Source organism: Poecilia latipinna, unplaced genomic scaffold (genome assembly GCF_001443285.1).
Source record: "Poecilia latipinna isolate Pla-1442-1.1 unplaced genomic scaffold, P_latipinna-1.0 Scaffold329, whole genome shotgun sequence".
Classification (NCBI taxonomy): Eukaryota; Metazoa; Chordata; class Actinopteri; order Cyprinodontiformes; family Poeciliidae; genus Poecilia; species Poecilia latipinna.
In genome coordinates, this window is record NW_015112945.1 from 305,174 (window position 1) to 323,943 (window position 18,770).

General features: G+C 39.7%; 1 protein-coding gene across 2 annotated transcripts in view; it reads right to left on the bottom strand.

Annotated features, from left to right (window-relative positions):
* Positions 1-209: 209 nt before the first annotated feature.
* ptpra (protein tyrosine phosphatase receptor type A) overlaps positions 210-18,770 on the bottom strand; it is a 33,747-nt gene continuing 15,186 nt past the window's right edge. The window contains exons 2-22 of one of the 2 annotated variants that reach the window (XM_015035263.1): positions 17,097-17,143; positions 15,954-16,035; positions 15,564-15,857; positions 8,185-8,275; positions 7,920-7,993; positions 7,344-7,480; positions 6,793-6,883; positions 6,516-6,592; positions 6,375-6,411; positions 6,186-6,283; positions 5,831-5,950; positions 4,458-4,624; positions 4,224-4,359; positions 3,981-4,130; positions 3,772-3,865; positions 3,243-3,319; positions 3,004-3,138; positions 2,008-2,133; positions 1,671-1,846; positions 1,330-1,465; positions 210-791 (exon numbers count right to left, since the gene is read on the bottom strand). In XM_015035263.1, the coding sequence (XP_014890749.1) occupies positions 717-791; positions 1,330-1,465; positions 1,671-1,846; positions 2,008-2,133; positions 3,004-3,138; positions 3,243-3,319; positions 3,772-3,865; positions 3,981-4,130; positions 4,224-4,359; positions 4,458-4,624; positions 5,831-5,950; positions 6,186-6,283; positions 6,375-6,411; positions 6,516-6,592; positions 6,793-6,883; positions 7,344-7,480; positions 7,920-7,993; positions 8,185-8,275; positions 15,564-15,857; positions 15,954-16,035; positions 17,097-17,117 (2,394 nt within the window). In that variant the 5' untranslated portion in view covers positions 17,118-17,143 and the 3' untranslated portion in view covers positions 210-716. The remainder of the gene's footprint in view (positions 792-1,329; positions 1,466-1,670; positions 1,847-2,007; positions 2,134-3,003; positions 3,139-3,242; positions 3,320-3,771; positions 3,866-3,980; positions 4,131-4,223; positions 4,360-4,457; positions 4,625-5,830; positions 5,951-6,185; positions 6,284-6,374; positions 6,412-6,515; positions 6,593-6,792; positions 6,884-7,343; positions 7,481-7,919; positions 7,994-8,184; positions 8,276-15,563; positions 15,858-15,953; positions 16,036-17,096; positions 17,144-18,770) is intronic. The other variant, XM_015035264.1, reaches the window with a different exon arrangement.

Below are 18,770 nucleotides of genomic sequence, written 5' to 3' on the forward strand. Positions count from 1 at the left end.
CAACATGTGGGAGTGGAAAACAGGTCAGGGTTTTACTGGGAGATGTTGAAGCTTCTGCTACCTGTCGCTACAGTGAGGCTCAGGCGAAGTCAAAAATATTCTTAAGTCTTTGTCCCTAAAAAATAAAACTTAAAAAATAAAAAATAAAAATAAATCCAAACATCATTATCTTGACGCTTGATGTTGCACATTAGCCACCAAAAACATTTGGTTTGTATTCATATATATTTATATTTTTATATATCTGTATATACCAATAAAATACATTACAGGTGCCACTTGAAAAATGCAGCCAAACTCAAAACTGTGTCTGAAAACAAAGTGATAAAATGCAACACAGTAAGTATATATACATGTTTGTTGGTTGGGGAGGGGGAGGGTGTGACTATGTAAAGCAAGAATAGGGTGACGGTTTGTCATTAACATCCTTACAAAAGATTCAAGAAGGCATCTCAGTAATTTTGTGTCCATCTGCGCTGCCCTGTCCTTCGGGCGTAGACGTCGGTTCCCTTTTCAGGCGGGTGGTAACTCCGATCCGCTGATTGCGCAATCAGTCCGTCTTCATCATCCACGAGATTGGGGAAAATGCAGTTGCTGCAAGACATTTTGTGTGTGTGTGTGTGTGTGTGTGTGTGTGTGTGTGTGTTCTGGTACACGCTTATACTTGTAATAGGTGTATGTGGATATCCATCTGTTGATCCGTCCATTGCAAGGCCCTACTTGAAGTTGGCGTAGTCAGAAAAAGCGTCGATGTATTCCTGGACCACTTTGTAGCAGAACTCGTACTGCTCCTGAGGAGACGGTGGGAGAGGAAACGTCAGCTGCACGCACCGACACAGGTTGCATTTAAAAAGGTTTACGATGCATAATGTGATGTTCCTGAGCTTGTTTGCGCACAAAAACGGTAGTGCATGCAAATATGTGTACATAATACGTAAAAAGCGTCTTAACTGGAAATAATTCCAGTAATTTGATTAAAACGTGACCCTTGGTTTGGTAAAGGTGTAATTACATAGGGATAGATTTCGAGTTTATTTCTCTTAATTTTGATGGTTATGACTTTGCAGGTAAAACACTGATATAAGTGGGTAAAGGCAACATATGAACTGAACTGAATATTAAAATGATTATAAAAACAGAAATTGGGATCTCCAGAAGTAATCCCATGTACTTGTTCAGCCTGCTTCTCTGTTAAGGAAGTCCAGGTTGCTTTAACAGCAGCACTCATCTCATCTTCATCGTCAGTCTGGTGTCTCTCATCTTCCTCCTGACGGTACTCCAGAGGCTCTCTGTGGGATTGAGGTATATGAATGATTGAGAGGCTCCTACCAGTGTCTGCACCATGTGCGGTCTCTGTAGTCTGAGGCTCTTCACGGTCTGGAAGACATCCAGGATACCCTCTGCTTTCACCCTCTCCAGAACCGTACTGAGAGCACAGAAAGTCCCTGTCCGGCCCGCACCAGCGCTGCAAACAAACATCACGGGTCAAAGATAGCAGCTTGACTAGCCTCTCTGTAATAAGTAATAAAAAAAAATGACTTCTAAGACCACAGGCTTTATCGTGGCACACAGAATCATTGCTGCTAGCGGTTTAGATTTCAGAACCATTTCTCCAAAGTTCCTAAAATATGAGAATAAAATACATGCGCTTGTGTGTTTTATCTTCATACCTGCAGTGCACAGTGATGGGATGGTTGCCAGACTGCTGCTGCTGTTTCTGCACCGCAGCAATTATGTTGATCATGCCTTTACCGTCCGCAGGGATGCCCACCTCTGGCCAGCCGTGGAAATGAAACTGGCGCACAAGTCGAGCCTTGTTCTCCTGGATATGATTGACAAAAACTGACTGAAAAAAAAAAAAAAAAAAACCTTTCCCACATACTACAAGGCCAAGACACTGTTGAACTACCTCCAGTTCAAACAGAGTTTAAGATGCTAGCTGAATGCAGCCATTCAAAGTTAGCAAGGAAGAAGTCTTCTTTTTGGCATTTTGGCGTCCTTCCTTACCCTGCTGTTGGTGACCAGGAGGTCGCGCACCGTGTAGCTCTCGTTCTCCTCCTCCCTTTTAAGCTCAATGATGATGTCCCCGTGGGACACCGCCCCATCACTGGGCCAGTACTGAGCGCACTTGTCCTGCAGGACACAGTGGAGATGCAAACATCAGGAAACTCACAAAAACGTCCTGGTAGCTTAAATATTTAGGCATGTTTTGTAATTTTAACTGCATGTATTAAGGATGCAAACAATTAATCGACTTGCAAATAATTTTCTATTTATAATTTATTAGGCTCAAATTAGTTCCAATCAATTAACTGGCAACATCCGCTTAGAAATAATTAATAATGTGCCGTAAAATAATAGTACAAAATATTAAATTTTAATGACTTTTTTTTAATTAGTGTATTATGAAAAATGTTCCCTCTTATGTTATGAAAAGATGACGAACTGGAGTCGTTTCTTCATAAAAGAGAAAACTCCAGTTTTTAAGAAAATGGCTGCTTATCAATTAATTGTTAATCAGTCAATAAATCAACTTTCGATTGATCTCAAGTCATTAATTGATTACTTGCACCTCTACTATCTATGCAGTCTAAATCTGTTTAAATGATGGCCTAATCTGAGACATGCACTGATCAGCCATAATATTATGACCACCTGCCTAATAGCGTCAATAAGTCGAAACAGCCCTGGCCTTCTGAGGCACTGATTTCACCAGACCAAAGGCAAGCAGTGGCATTTGGCACCAACGCATTGGCAGCAAATCCTTCAAGTCCTTTAAGCTTCAATGTTGCACATCCATGGATTGGACTCGTTTGTCCAGCATGTCACACAAACACCCGTTTGAAATGGGAAATTTGGAGGTCAAGTCAGCACCTCAAACCTCTCCCTGTGCTCCTGAACCCATTACTGAACCATTATCCTGATGAAAACCCCAATTAATACCTAGATGCAGATTGCAGTTCTTACACACGCACACGCACACACACACACACACACACACACCTGTCCTCTCTCTTCCAGCTCAGTGAGCATCACGATGGAGCAGCTCCTCCACTCCCAGATCATCCTCCAGAAGTCTTCTATGGTGTGCGTGAGGGGCCCCTGACTCGCTATGTAGGCGTCTTTCTGACGGTAACCCTGTGATTGACCAGAGAGAAACAAAAGGGAATTAAAAATGTCCGGAGTGGGAAGGATAAGTTCAAACTCTAAAGACGTAAAACAAGCTTTTCTGACACGCTCACATCAATGAAGGAGGCGTTGACGTAGTCCGTGTTCTCCTCTCCTCGTTTGACTGGAATGATTACTCTGTTAAACTCATCTGTCAACAAAAGAGCACAGGTGTATTTTTATCCTGAGCGAAAAAGCTGGGAAGATTTCATGATTGGCTTAGGCGCAAGTAGGCCTGTTACGATTTAGCTGGATGATAAATTGTAGTTATCACGATAAAGGATCATGTTGTTTTTCTGACCATTTTCAAGTGTGTCATATCAGTGATGAAATAATAATGTGAGTTCACTGTCTCAAACACCAACAAACTTCACTTTTGCAAAGACCACTTCACACCGAAACTGGAAAATATTTTAAACATCCAAAATAAAACACGACAAATAAAACAGAGGAAAAAATCCACACACTCTAAAACCATAAATAATAGGGATTACGATGCACCCAGAAATTATTGAGCTTGTTTTAATTTATTATGTGATTAATTGCTCACTGTAACAGAATTAAAAATCCCCCACACCACAAAGCAGAAGCTGCTTCACTCACATGGAATGATCTGCAGCACTCTGTTCTTCTTCATGTTATCAGGCAGGTTCCCCGTTCTCATCTTGTCATTCTGAATCTTGATGGATGTTAGTTTCTGGAGATTGCGAAAATGCTTATTACAAACACACTTCTTTATTTGATGCAAACACATTTTCTGCAGGAGGATGTAGTTTAACTGACAGGTGAAGAATCACAGCACACACGCAGACCTTAAATTCGGCCTCCAGACCGCTGCAGCCGGCTCCGGGTGAGTTAGCGCCGAGTTTAGCTAAGTGGCACTCTAGCGAGGTCACCTCTAGTTCCGTGTCTCCAAACAGGTAGTGCTCTAACAACGCTTGGAAGATGAAAACGTACTGCATCTGTGGGGGAGTAAGAGGGAGAGAGATGGCTCATGACTGATGCCGCTTTACGAAACACTCGCTGTATGAAGCAAGCGGCGACACTAAACTCACATCAGTCTGGACCATCTGACTGCGCTGGGCTCTTATCCGGGTGACAAAGCCGAACACGTCCACCTTCCTCTCTGCATTCATCATGTCCAACATGGCATCAATGACTATAAAGGTACCTGTCCTTCCTACACCCGCACTGTCAGACAGGCATGCCATCTTGTAAGTGGTATGAATCAATCTAATGATTCACTTAAAAAAAAAACTAAAAAACACAAAACTAAGCCATGCACTTACCTGCAGTGAACAACAATGGGGCCTGCATAAGGAGGATTGCAGTTCTTGACTTTCTTGAGGAACTTCAGCATGCCGATCGGAGTGAAGGGAACCCCGAAATCCGGCCAGCTGGTGAAGTGGAACTGAGTGACGAGTCTCTGAGGTTTCTTCCCCGACACGTCGCCCACCTGGGACACAGAAGACCTCAGATCAGAGAGCAAACCACAAACTCAAAGTCCTCTAGTGTGTTTTGAACATACAAGATGAAGTAAAAACACACACACACACATGTTTGTGTTGCTATCTTTGTGGGGACTTTCCATTGACTTCCATTCATTTCTACAGCCTAAACCTTACCTTTACCCTTTTCCTAACCCTAACCATCACATACATAACCCTAACCCTAACCAAAATTCAATTCATACCTTAGCCCTAACTCTGACCCCTCACCCAAAAACAGGGTTTCCCCTTGTGGGGACCAGGCTCCGGTCCCCACAAGGAGCAATTGGTCCCCACAACGTAGTATATATCAGGAAAATCGTCCCCACAAGGTATTACAAACAAACGCGCACACACACACACACACACACACACACATATTGATTTCTGTCATTAAACCAAAGTCAATTGCTGTAATAAAGAGCAAATATACGTTTGAGTCAAAAACCAAATAAATCATTACCAGCCTTTCAACTTTTTAAGGCATGCAAATATTTTTTAATAATCTTTTCTGACAAAAGCAGGACATTCAGCTTTACTAGGCTTTACTAAATGTGGATGATGTGTTCGTCTGGCACTGCAGAATAAAAAAAAAAAGTTTCCTGTGTAAGAAGACAATTTTAACAGAAATATGTCACTAAGTGTAACCACTCAGTGACAACATAGTCAAATGTTTGACTCTCTAGAAAAGGTGAATGAGGTAGTAGAGATAGTATTTCTCCTCACTACCAAAAACACTGTTAGAAATATTTTTACCACAAGATTAAAATAAATAAATAAATAAATAAATAAATAGATCTTCAGCAGAACCCAAAACTGAGTGGTGGACATGAATCTCTTCATGGAAAAGCAGATAAGGTGAAAGGTCACAGAGTACAAGAAGAAAGTAGGTCTATGTCATAACTGGTAAGGTAATTAAAAATGTGCCAAAATTATCGCCTCTACAATATATCCTAATGTTGTACAACCCCGTTTAATTTAGCAGTTTCAGCAGATGAAGAGGCTTTGAATCAAAATGTACTTAAATATAACAAAAACAATAAATAAAAAATGCTAGTAAAATGTCCAACATTAGATGGAGTGTCACTGACATTAGTGACAATAAATGTGTCCAAATCAGAAACAACCTGAAACACCAATCGCTGTAAAGGTTTCTGATGAAAGTGTTGTGGTACCTGTTGGATGCAGAACTTGCGGACAGTGTAGTCCACCAGAACCACGGCGTCGTCAACAGACACGCGGATGTTCCCGTAAGTCCAGCAGCCCTGGTCCGGCCAGTACTGCGCACACTTACACTAAAAACAAAACAGAAAACGATTTAAAATCAAACTCACACCAAGCGGTGTGCGCTTCAAACATAGATTTAAAGAAATAAAAAAAGATTCATTCTTTCCTCCCACCTTCACATTATTTAAAAATGCTAAAAGTTACTTCTTATCTGCAATTTTAACTGTTTGTATATTTAAATCAAAGTTTGATTATTTGAATTTTTTTTTTATTATAAAGGCTGCCATTTTCTTCCTCTCCTACCTCTTTTCTCTCCTTTAGATTGGTAACCATGACAATGGTGGCTGTATTCTGCTCCCAAATCATCCTCCAAAAGTCATTTACCGTTTCCTCCTTTGGCCCTAGAAGACGAGGAGAAACACAGAAATCAGCATAAAAAAATCTTTCAAGTTTATCACCGAACTACGGCACAGTTTCTGCGACCAACCTCACCTTGGGCTGCAATAAATTTATTCTTCTCCTGGTACCCCTGCGACAGAAGGAGACCAAAAAACAGAGAGATTAGGGATGTAGTGCAATATGTGATAAAAGAGGAATCGTTTCTTATGGTAAAAATGTCAAACAAATACAAACATTTATAAAAGAAGCGTTGATAAAGTCAGAGTCGGGGACTCCTTCCAGAGAGGAGAGATGAACCCTGGAGTGATCATCTGAAACGGACGAAGGATTATGAAAGAGTAGAGGCAAAAGAAAGAAAAACGGCTCAAATAATCATTTGTTCTGGGTGTTAAATCAAGACGCTCCAAAATATTTCTAACTCTTGGTCAGGAACCTCAAACCAACTTGAACTCCTGACTGTGGTTCAATATAAACGCTGTCAAAGTCTGACTCAGCATTCTGTGGTCCTTACATGGCAGGATGTTGATGTATCGGTTCTTTTCTTTATTCTCCTCTTTGGAAGCTGCGTCACATGATGCCTGAATGGGACAGACTGGCAGCGCCTAAACAAAAACAAGCATATGATGAAAACCAGACATCAGTCTCACATCTTAAGATGATTCCTGATGATTTTTTTTTGTCAACATACATTATGTATCTGACGGCTATTAAGCTGTAGAGGAATATTCTATAAATCCACAATCTTCTAAAAATCTGTGTACTTCTTTCTTTTGAGTAAAGATGAGTTTAAAATATTGTTGTAGGATTTTTTTTCCCCCACTCAGATTTAACAGATTTAGTTCAATTAGTAAAAAAATTGATGGTTTCTGAAAGTCTCATCTCTGCTTGTAACCAGGTAATAAATGGCTTTCGATTAACAGCAATGCTTCAGCATATCACAATTTATGTTTTTATAATTTCATCAGGAGAAGCTAAAAAAAAAAACTTTCAGTTGTGGAAAAACTACTTTAAGCTCCAGACTGCGGCGTGTTATCAGAGGATGTTTGCTTGAGTGTGCCGTACATTGAACTCCTCCCTGAAGAGCTTGTTGTCATCAGCCATGCGACGGTTCATTTCTTCCTCAAGTTTGTCTACGGGAATGGGTGGGTACTTCCTGTTTGTGCTGGGAGACCGAGCCAATAGCGGCACGCTCTGGAGTTCTGCTCCGAGGGCAGGGAAGGAAGGAGGTGAGAGTGAAAAGAGGAGGGGTGAGGGTGGGAGGATTGGGAGGAGACACGAGATAAAGACATGAGATAATGTGGAAGAACATGAGAACGCAACGTCCCACATGGAAACCTCGCTCAGACATTTCAGCGGCAGCTTGTAAAAACGCCCAGCAGAGGGCGATGTGAGGCAACAATACAGCAAAAAAAAAAAAATAAAAATAAGGAGTCTATGGTCGCCCTGTTGATTAGGTAATCACAGCAAAAAAAAAAAAAAAAAAGCCTCTTAAAAGGCTTAGAAATGTTATCAGTTCAGGGAACAAAATCAAATGAGGGTTAAAATCCAGATCAACAACTTTGATCCAGCTGCTGGTGAATACGACTCCAAACAGCTACGTTCACACACGGAGCCTGTATGTTCATGTGGACGTTTCACCTGTGTCATCTGATCTGCCGTTGGTCAATCTGAAGGCATTTGAATGGCTTGCTGCTTGCTTGTACTTCTTAAATCTGTCAAAATCAAAACATAGAATCAATTAGTTGTTTTTTTTTAAATTCATAATTTAAAAAGAGCAACAAATTTTGTCTGCTTGTGTCGCAGTAGGTCAATCAGGCATTGTCATGGTAACAGCAGCATTTCTAGTTGTTAACACCCCCCCACCACCACCACCCAAAAAAGAAAGAAACAGACTTTCACTGACCTGAGCATGTAGAGGATAATGATGATGAAGATGATGACCAGCAGCGATGACAGGGCCACCATCACAGCGATTACTGATTTGTCATCTATATCTGAGACAGAAAAGGTTTTACAAACAGAGTGATATTATATTAGTTCCACAATACTAGAGCTGGGGGAAAAAAGGCAGGGAACACCAGCAAAATCCCATCTTCAAGAATTGCTATCACAAAACTTTGAGGGGCGTTCCTGTTTCGATACATTTGAATCAAAAGGAAATATTCCCCAATCAGAATGTCTTTCAGCTCTGCAAATGCGGGTCTTTCATTAGAGTCATGGTGTACTGACAAAGGGATGCATCTACAAGCTACAAGATAGCAGATCTAGAGGACTGGACTTGGAACCACCTGGTTATTAATCGCCATCTACTTCAAAGTCCTGCATCCTTGCAAGCAAAGATCCCAGAGAGTCGAGGAGTTCATACCAAAGGATTGCCAAGCACCACTCTTCTTAAGGTAGCACTGTATTGACACTATAGCAGCCAATCTACAAAGAGCATGTCTACTGTGCTGTTTAAATATGAGGCCAATGGCAAACAGTTCAGGGTTTCCCCCAGTGTTTTACAAGCCTGGCGGGCCACCAGGCTTTACTTGTGATCCCACCAGGCAAAGCATTGCTTTTTTACTTAAGTATTTCAGAACTGCTTGCATTTTTTAGGACTTTATTGTTGGTGTCCAGGTATTAATCTTCCTCTCTTAAAAGATATAATATAATTATCAAGTGATATTTTCAAATTTTCTGTCAACTTTAAACATTTTTTAACTGAAAAACTCAACGAGCCGCTGGAAGAATGACTGCCGTAGCGCCCAACCACCAGGCTTAACGAGTTTCTGGGGGAAATCTTGAAGATGATGCTCCATTCATCAAGTGCTTGAAAATTATTAAATTCAATGAGTGTTCATTTATTTTATTATCTTAAGTTTTGTACTAAAAAAAGAATAAATAAATGTTACCAATACTATGCTTGTGCCCTTTTTATCATTTTAATAGCAGCAGGCATTAATTAATATTTTTTTGTGTTTGAATAAAAACACATTGTGATGAAATGTGGTAATTTTTTTACTCAGTTTGTTTTTTTTATATAAAATCTTATGTGGATCATGTCAGCTAATAGTAATAAGTTTATTAGCCATCCTTATGCAGACGATCTTGCAGGCCAAGATGTCTCTGGACGTTCTATTTCTTCAATTAGAAAACCTGAGATGACGCTAATTGAGTTAATATTTACCTCCATGAAAATATTTCAGCATCCCGAGTTCAGTTCCACAACCTGCGAGTTCACCATTAAGTCCAGTCGTACAGATTGAACACCTTCACGCTCTCAGTGTCCTTTTAGCTTTCGAGAGATTTAAAAGACTTGCATATCGCATTGCAAGTCTGTGTTATGCCGTCTGCCTTTTGCAAGACTGGCCCGAATCCTTCTGCTCCATTACTGGTATCGATGTCTATTAGGTACGTTCCAATTCAATCTCAGGTACGGGCTTGGATCCAGATCTTTTTAAATGACTGGTATCAGCATCCCTGAGTCTGACAGAATTTAATTCTTCATACATGTTGTACTTGTACCGTCAGTGATTGTGTCCGCTGTAATCATGTGTGGAAAAAAGGCCGTACACATTTAATTTGGTGATTGAAATGATGTCAGCAGTGACAGAGAGACTGTTTTGGTTGTTGAAAGCTGCTCGGTTCACTAAAATGTTCAAATCTTTAAAGCAAAGATTTGAACATTAATACAGCAGGAGAACTATTTCCCTTTAGGTTTTGTCCATGTATGATGTGTTACAAGATGAATTACAGAGTCATATTAAAATAGAGAGAAAGCTTCAGCAAAAAGTTCGCAGTCCAAACAATTAGTAGCAGGGGAACGACATTTAAAGTCATCTTTACAAACGTGTAATAAAATAGCACCAGTATTGGGCAACACATTGTTTGAACATTAGTCAGTCTCTTAATTGGCTTAATTCTTCTGCTGCAGGAAGTATATTGTTGCTAAAACTCCAGTAGGGAGAAAATACCAGTGGCTGTCAAAAACCATAGACTGTCATCAACAATGATGTTGGTGCAATACTGACGAAATGTAGAGCACGACAGTACAGCACTTTGAAGTTACGAAGAATGGAAGCTGGCACTGACAATGAAGTATCTGATGGGATTTTGTTATCTGCAAATGCGTATCATGTATCATTTAGAGACTCTTTGGTATCTCTGGAACAATAAAAACCTTATTGGGATATCCATTATGTCAATATATTACTGGCTTTAAAAAAAAAACAAACAAAAAAAACACCAAACAAGTTGAGAAATGACCTGGTTTCTCTCAGAGTAAACAGATAAATCACATTTTAACCAAGAAGGTGAACCATTCACCTCAGGAGGAACCTGTATCCACGATGACGGCAGATACCAGGAGCTGTCAATGTAATTTCAATTACTTCAAAGTTTTGGTATAAAAGCCTTTCTGCATATCAAAATCAAAAATGTATTCTGTTTAGTTTGAGGTTGGTGCTAAAGAATGATTACAGATTCAGCATCACAGCATATATGTGTCCTTCATTCTGCCCCTCCGTCAGATTACAATGGGTCACCTATTTGTACACATTTCTACCACGTGCAGGAGCTGGAGGCAGATCTGTGGTCTTCCTTTTGACCTTTTGCACCTACAACTAGAACAAAAGATGAGATCTGATTGGTGTAAAAAACCCACCTGCTTTTTGTATGCTGTTGGTGATTCAGTAAGATGCAAAGCAGAAGAAAAGATTTTCCAAGCCAGTGCCACAACTAACCAGTATTTTAATCCATTAATCCATTGATTATTCTGACAATTAATTTATAAATCAGCACATTCTTAAGATTTTTCACAAAACTACTTATGCCTTTTCGATACAATACTGGAAATACATTAAAAGATGGAAATAAATGTTTTATTGCCTAAAATTCAATAACATAGCATTCCTTTAGTGAATTTAAACTGGGTGAGTATTGCTACTCTGAATATGTTGTTTATTTATCAGCAAATTGTCTTTTTTTTTTGGGAATCTGCATACTCCAGTTAACAATCGATTGCTAAATTAGTTGACGATTATTTCAACAATCAAATAATCGCAATAAATCATTTCAGCTCTACTCCTGGAAAAACAACACGTCGTCGGAAGGAGATCATCGGCTAACTTTGACAAAGTTCCTTTGCACTCGAGCTGTTGAACAGAAAGCATCACTTGACTTCATGCCATCTGCCTTTTCTGGGACAAGCATTTAGGAACAGCAGAGGCAGAAACGGTGCTTTTTTTTTTTAACGCACAATTCGCAGGACATTTCAGTGTTCGCCGTCGGACAATATGTGCATTGAGGAGAGCGTGAGAACAAAGGGCTGCGAGTGTCATGGGGAACTGACACAGCCTTGACGGATCTAATGGCATTTAGAGCGGCTGGCTGCGCTGCGCTCCACTCCAGGCTGAAGGATGTCCAGAGAGAGACAATGGAGCAATTACATAATACCTACGGAAAGGAAAGCGATCACGTTATATAATAGGGGTATTATATAGTCGAGTCGCATACGTCTTATTCAAACCGACTGGATAATGCCGATTAGTTGATGCTGATGAAATCCTTGGATAAGTTCCCAGGCTCAGTGTCGCAAAAAAAATAAATAAAAAAAATCATTAATTTACACAAGAATTTAAACTAAACTAGGTGCTATTGTATGCCCTGAATCAATTGGGTGATTTGGGAAGTTTTCATAGATTGAGCATTAATAATTAATGTGAAAGAGTAGGGTGGGTGAGTCACATCTTCTATCAAGCATCGTCACTAAAAACTTTTAAACATTTTCCTCAAGTTTACAACACTCGAGTCAAAACTGTGCAAATATCTCAGCTCCTTCAACTGCTAGCTTAATTTAAACACTCCAACATTTTACCTTTTTTGTTGCACTACAACCGTGAAATTTTTCTTTTTTTTTTTTTTATTCGGATTTTGTGTGTTAGACCAACACAAAACAGTGAACAGGTGTGAAATGGAATAAAAATGGCTATTTTAAAACCAAACGGCAAATACTTTTGGGATAACCACGCCTGTTGTTATAATTGCAGGTGTATGTTGGTGAGGTATGTCGCCACCAGATTTGTACATCTAGATCTTGAAGTTGTTTTTGAGAATTTTCCTCACTAAAAAACAAAACGAAAAAACAAAAGAACAAAACTTTGACGGTGCCAGTCTAATATACTTTGACATAAACAACTGCATTGTAGCTCTGGCTGTATGTTTGGGTTTGTTCAGCCTAGTTGGACGAAGCAGCACATCACATGGAGGACAGAGCTGATGATGCTAAAGCTCAGAAAACAGATGAGATAACGAAAACAGAGAAAAGTGGGAATTTATTACAACTCGTATGGTCATTACTTGGTTATTACTATATACACCAATTAGTCCCTGACCCTCTGCTGTTCCTTGGATAATGTTCGCTAACCGCTTAGCTGAGAATTTGCAAATGGGGAGACTCCGTGCAAATTCGATTGTTGTGAATTCAATTGTTTGCACTAGATTTTAATGATTGGATATCGAGTAAAAAGGGGTAGAGTACAAATATGCATCACACTTTTGCTGATTTTTATTTAATAAATGGTTTTGAGATGCATGAACTTTCCTTTCGTGTCACAGTCATGTGCTACAACTGCAAAAAAAAATCCTAATTGCATAGTTAGATTGTGGTGGCAATGACAAAGTTTAGAAAACTTGGGAGAAACAAATGCATTTGTAAAGCTGTGCCGTTGACTGCTCTCCTGTGGGTGAGTACGGCTCTGTTAATGTGGCTTTCCTGTGGGTGAATGATCAAATGAAGCCATATCACATAAGGATATTTCTGGAACGGAAACAACGGAGGCTAAAAGCAGAAAAATGTTCACCTATCTAAAATATTAAAGGTTGAATGTTGACCACAGAGCCTCACTCACTTGCTCTTGGCAGCGCCATACTGCATGAATAACACAGAAACCACTCAGGTCTTTTTATATGAAATTTCTCTAACCTCATCTGCTTGTGAAAACCTTTTTTGAGAAAGGCTTTCAGACATTAAAATGCATCTGAGCAATATAAACACAACATTAATAATTAAGGGCTTTTTAAAAACTAAAAGGTTTATCAGAATCTTCAACCAAATCCAGCCGAAACAGGATCAACTTTTAAAACCCGGGTGTGCTCAGGCGCTCCATTCAGATGTGGTAAAATCACCTGAAGATAAAGTCCAACAACTACCAAGACGTGATTAATCACTTGGTCTGATTTCAACAAAACAATGAATAAAAATTACTGTATTTACCATACTATAAGCCGCACCTACAAATTTTTTGAGGGGAAAAAAAAAAAAAAAAAAAAAAAAAAAAAGGAAACCTACATATATATATATATAAGCCGCACCAGGCCATAAGCCGTTAGTATCTCTGCTGCTCTTGGTTTTCCATAAGGACCCAGCAGAGGGCAGCGTCCTGATAAATTTGATGGATTTATCAGGGCGCCCTCCGTCTCCAACGCCGATCCATAGTTTGTTCACGCCTAGCTTACAGGCAGCGGCCCTATTTCCTGTACTGCCAGATCAATAGCCTTCAACTTAAAAGCTGCATCATATAAGTTTGAAAACATTTTCCTGTCATGCCTGCTGCTAGCATGTACTTGTTCTAAATGAAAACTAGCACTTTCTTCTTTGATTTCCAATTTTGACTTCCAGTGATTCACTTCCTGCTAAAGAGCCCCCTGGTGGTTGAAGAAAAATCCACAGAAAAGCCACACCGGGCTATGAGCTGCATGGTTCAAAACGTGGGGGAAAAGTAGCGGCTTACAGTCCGAAAAATACGGTAGTCACATAATCGAACAAATTAGCAGCAACATACAGTCGGACATGTCACAAGCAATGAGCGTACACAATCTGCTTTTAGTTTTAAAAAAGCCTTTAAAGATCTGCTTAAATATTTAAAGTCTCGTTTACTTAACCCATCTTTAAACTGCCTCTAGTCAATTTTAAATCATCATTCAAGTTGATCAGACTTGATTTCAAATGTGAACTTTCACAAATTAAGCAGGCATTGCGGAACCACTGGAGGCACGGAGAGGCTCTGAAGAGGACTGATTTGGAGAACGGTGCATGAAATGTGTTTGACATCTCCGCTGTTCTCAAGGATGAAACACATCTGTGAGCTGTGACATAAAGGGGGGAAAAAAACATGCCTCTATTATTTAAAAACTCCAGACAGAAGATGGTTCTGGCAGCTGGGTACCAATCACTTCATGATGCCAAAAAAATAAAAAATAAAATAATAATCCAGTTGTCTATTCTGTCATGGTGCGCTTCAGATTGTTCAGATGCACTTCAAACGTCCCACCATGGTGATCCTGTAGAGTTTTTGTCTTAGATGGATGATATTTTACAGCCACATAGTGAAATTTTATACCACAATCAAGTTACTATGTTCCCTTCAGTTGTTAAATGCTGTGAATATCAAACATGACTTAAAAGAAATTCGACGCCTTGAAATTGAGCCTCATTAAGAAGCTTCTGACATGCTGCCTTCAGCACGTCGTCAAAACAATGCTTCTAATTATGCTGTTAACAAGAGTGCTGCGCTGAGAAGTAGCTCGTATGATGAGCTACTTCCAGGTGTTTTCTAATTGCTGCTGCCTCTAGCCTGCAGGAGCTGATTGGGGGAGCTATAGGGGAAGGTTGCCCTGTGCGTCGATTTTACACAATACTCCCTCTTTAAATCCTTTAACAGGCTCGTTGTACAGATTATATGCTAGAGATGAGTGATGCAAATGTTTTATCATATAGCAAGCAGCAAAAGAAAGAAGTCTGCATTAAGGATTATCTATCTTGTAAGAGTAAACTAATTGACTTTGCTCACAAATATCCAAAACTGGGATTGCCACTGGTCTGTTTGATTCATTTCTAACTTCTTCTTGCTTTATGCTACAAAACATGACTGTGGACTATTATTGTGTATTAGTTAGGACTATAAGGTTTCCAGTCCTTTTGATAAGTGCATTTTATTTCTATAGTAATGTGTGTGAAGCTCAAGCTGTAAGCTGTAACAGATCCACAGTTAAAAAGAAATGTTTAACTACATCACAATAACTCCTTCAAAATATCTACAAAATATGCCATTCATAAGGCCGATCCCTAGTTTCCACTATAGCCGATCCTTGTATCACAAAGTTGGAAAACGCCGATACAAGCTGACATATATATATATATATATATATATATATATATAATGTGTGTGTGTGTGTGTGTGTGTGTGTGTTGGAAACAGTGATGCGAGTGTTTTCGAAATATTATTGGTATCAAGCACTTACCGTCTGGGATTTTGGTTGTGATGGTTGTGATGGTTGTGATGGCGGACAATGCTGGTTTGGTAGGAGGCTCAGTCGAATTCAACTCATCAGATATTGAAGAATTATTAGGACCTGCTGCCGGTGTGTCTTTGGAGGAGGTATCATAGTTTTTATCATTGTTTTCAGGTGTTTCTGTTGCGGTGCTTTCTTCTACTGCTGAATTTGTTGTTGATGGTTCGACTGTAGTGGTTCCTTGGATGGTTGTTGCGTTCGAGTTGGATTGTTGGGTGGTGGGTGCTGGTGTGGCAGGAGGAGCTGAAAGAGCATAAAACAAAACAAAAGGACGGAGTGTGTAAGTGTGAGCCATCAAACACACCATGTAACTGTGCTTTCGGTGGGTGGCGTTCATACCTGTGGTGATTTGTGGATCCTGGGCTGTGGCCCCGAGGGCTACAGCAAGAAGCAGGAGCAGGGGACACACACCCATTCTGCCCTGCAGGGAGGGCACACAAAAGAGACACGGGTCGATCAACAAAAACTACAATAAAAACAAAGATGTAGTGAGAAATCAGGTGGTGGCAGAAATCAGACAATTATAAGTTTGATTATGTCCGACTGCCCAAAACTAGTAAATCTCATCATGCTTTATCATTAGTGGTTTGTACAAAATACACTTCAGTGAGAAATTTGTTCAAGTGTTTAGAAGTGGTTAAAGGGAAACGTTTAAGAAGCTAAGGGAAGCTATATTCTCTACAGAGGAATGCTAGCTGTTCAAACACGCCACGCTGAACGATTCAGAGCAAAGCTGTTCTTTTTAATCTTTTTGAGATTCCAACCTGGAATATGCCTGATTCGGAAATGATGGCAGCTTTTGGAAAATCTCAGACTTCCGAAATGTTTCTACATTCTATGGGAAACATACACAGAGTGCAGCATTTTTTTTTCCAACTAATGACAATATTTTCTACAAACAAAACACTTTCCCAGTTCATGAAAAATCATTTCATTTTTTTTCTACTACAAATTTGCAGCTCAAAACTAAGCACTTTGAAATGCAAATGATGTCACAGAAGTGCAACATATCAGCATTAACATCAGCATAGAGCTGTTAAGTAAACTGGGCAGATATTAATAACAAAATGTTTATTTCCATCCGGTTGCTGTTTGTGTATACGTTTGGAAAACTTTGACCTTTTAAAGACTTTTAATACCGGGGCCTTTCTGACAGTAATTAACTGATTATTACAGCTGACTTCATTAATTGCTTTTAAAATTTTTAAAAACAGCAACGCAACTGTTTACTGCTACAAACGCCAATCATGCAGCTGTTTGTTTTCAAATGTTAGTAATACCTTACATTTTAAGGAGAGAAAAAAAAAACTGTTCGAAAAATATTTTAATGGTGACTGAAAATGCATTAAAATCAAAACAAAATTTTGATGATAAAATATGTTTCACAAGGAAATATTTCACATCTTTCATACAAACCCAAAGCAAGATAATTTTAAGAAGAAAGAAAAAACATAAGAGACCTCAGGGTTAGCTTTAGCTTACCTGAAGAAGCGAAGTTGGCATCAGTCACTCATTCGCACAACTTGGTCCTGGAAACCAACAGAAACAACAAAACATTTAAGCTACTTTTTTTTATTTATTTTTTTTATGAAAGCTCGTCAAGATGAAAAGCTACAGATTTTATTCCACATTAGCAACAGCTTGGCACAGAAGAAGAAAGTTCCCTTCACCAAACACCAGAATCTACAAACTACAAGAACTGATATAATATCTAAAAACAGCATCGTTGTGATCTTAATTCCTGCTCATGTTTCATCCTTACTCCATTAATATTTTCCCATTGCTGAGCTTTATTTGCTCAGAGCATGCCCAAAACCAGAATTAGTGTCACACAAAGATTCCTGCTATAACAGAGGATCTATTCAACCATTCAACGCTCATATGCGGCTCAGCTAGCGGAACACAGAGAGACTTGAACAGTTTAGGAAACTGTCAAGTCTTTTTTTTTTTTTTTCATCCCAGAGGCTAACTGCACTGCAATAATCCCTGGATCTAATCGGTCTTGACCCTGGAATAATTCAGCCTGCCTGCTCTTGCTTACAGTGATACTTAAAAACAGCTTTTTCGACACTGAGCTGAGCCAAACACCGCAGGGCCGCCACACACAAACAAACCCGACGCTTTACATCCAGGATTATGGCATCAGTGGGCAGAGAGGATGAACTGGGCGCTAAAAGCTCCAACGCTGCCAGAATGTGAGGCTCTGCCGTTTTGGAACTGAGCTCATTCACGGTGGTGCTTACACTTTGTTTTGTTTTGTCCCCCACCCACTCCCCCTCCTCTGTTCGGAGCTACCAATTGGGCCTGCTGAGCAAGTTGTGTGGTCAATGAGGATGCTATTAACCTACAAATCAAATTGCTGCTCTCCAATTCTCCATCACTAACTCATGCCTCCACTTAGCTGACAACTGTCTGCATCCAGAAAACAATTCAACCCCTCATTTGAAACTCTGGATCAGGAATTCAAGAACGGCAGCTTTGGACGGCGGAGCTTATGCTTAATATGAAACTTGTTTTTAGGGAGGCCTTCTTACATAAACAATAGGAAAACAATGTGTACGTTTTCCAGTCATTCTAGTTTTATTTTGGATGGTTACATTAATTTGCTTTGCACAAAGAAACCAAGTTAAGAAAAAAAGAAAGAAAGAAAGAAAGAAAGAAAGAAAGAAAGAAAAAAAGAAAGAAAGAAAGAAAAGCCCTGGAGAGGAGACACTGTCCCTGAAAAACAAATAATGTACTAAAGCTCAACCCTTACTATCCGTCAATACAAACTGACCTCTCATCAAATTAGTATTATAGAGTGTCAGGATAAACTCAGATGGGTGTTGTCACCAGTAAGATTTTTTTTCAGTCACCTTTTCATAAGGGACCATGACTCATTGTTTCTGGTCCCGAGGCAGAGAGATGCGTTGGTGTTAAAAGGTATGCGCCAATCCTGTTGCTAACTTCTACGTCCCAGATGCTGCTCGGACCCGGGAGGGCTCCTGTTTTTTTTGTTTTGTCCTTTATGTTTCCCCCTCCCATCTGGAAGCTTGTGCAGCGCCGAGAGTATCTCTCCCCAGAGACGAATCTTGATGTGCTGTGGTCTCTTTAGAAGATGTCATATTCCAGTTTGCGTGAGCGTAAATGCAGGCAATCTTTTTTCAGCCGTCTTAT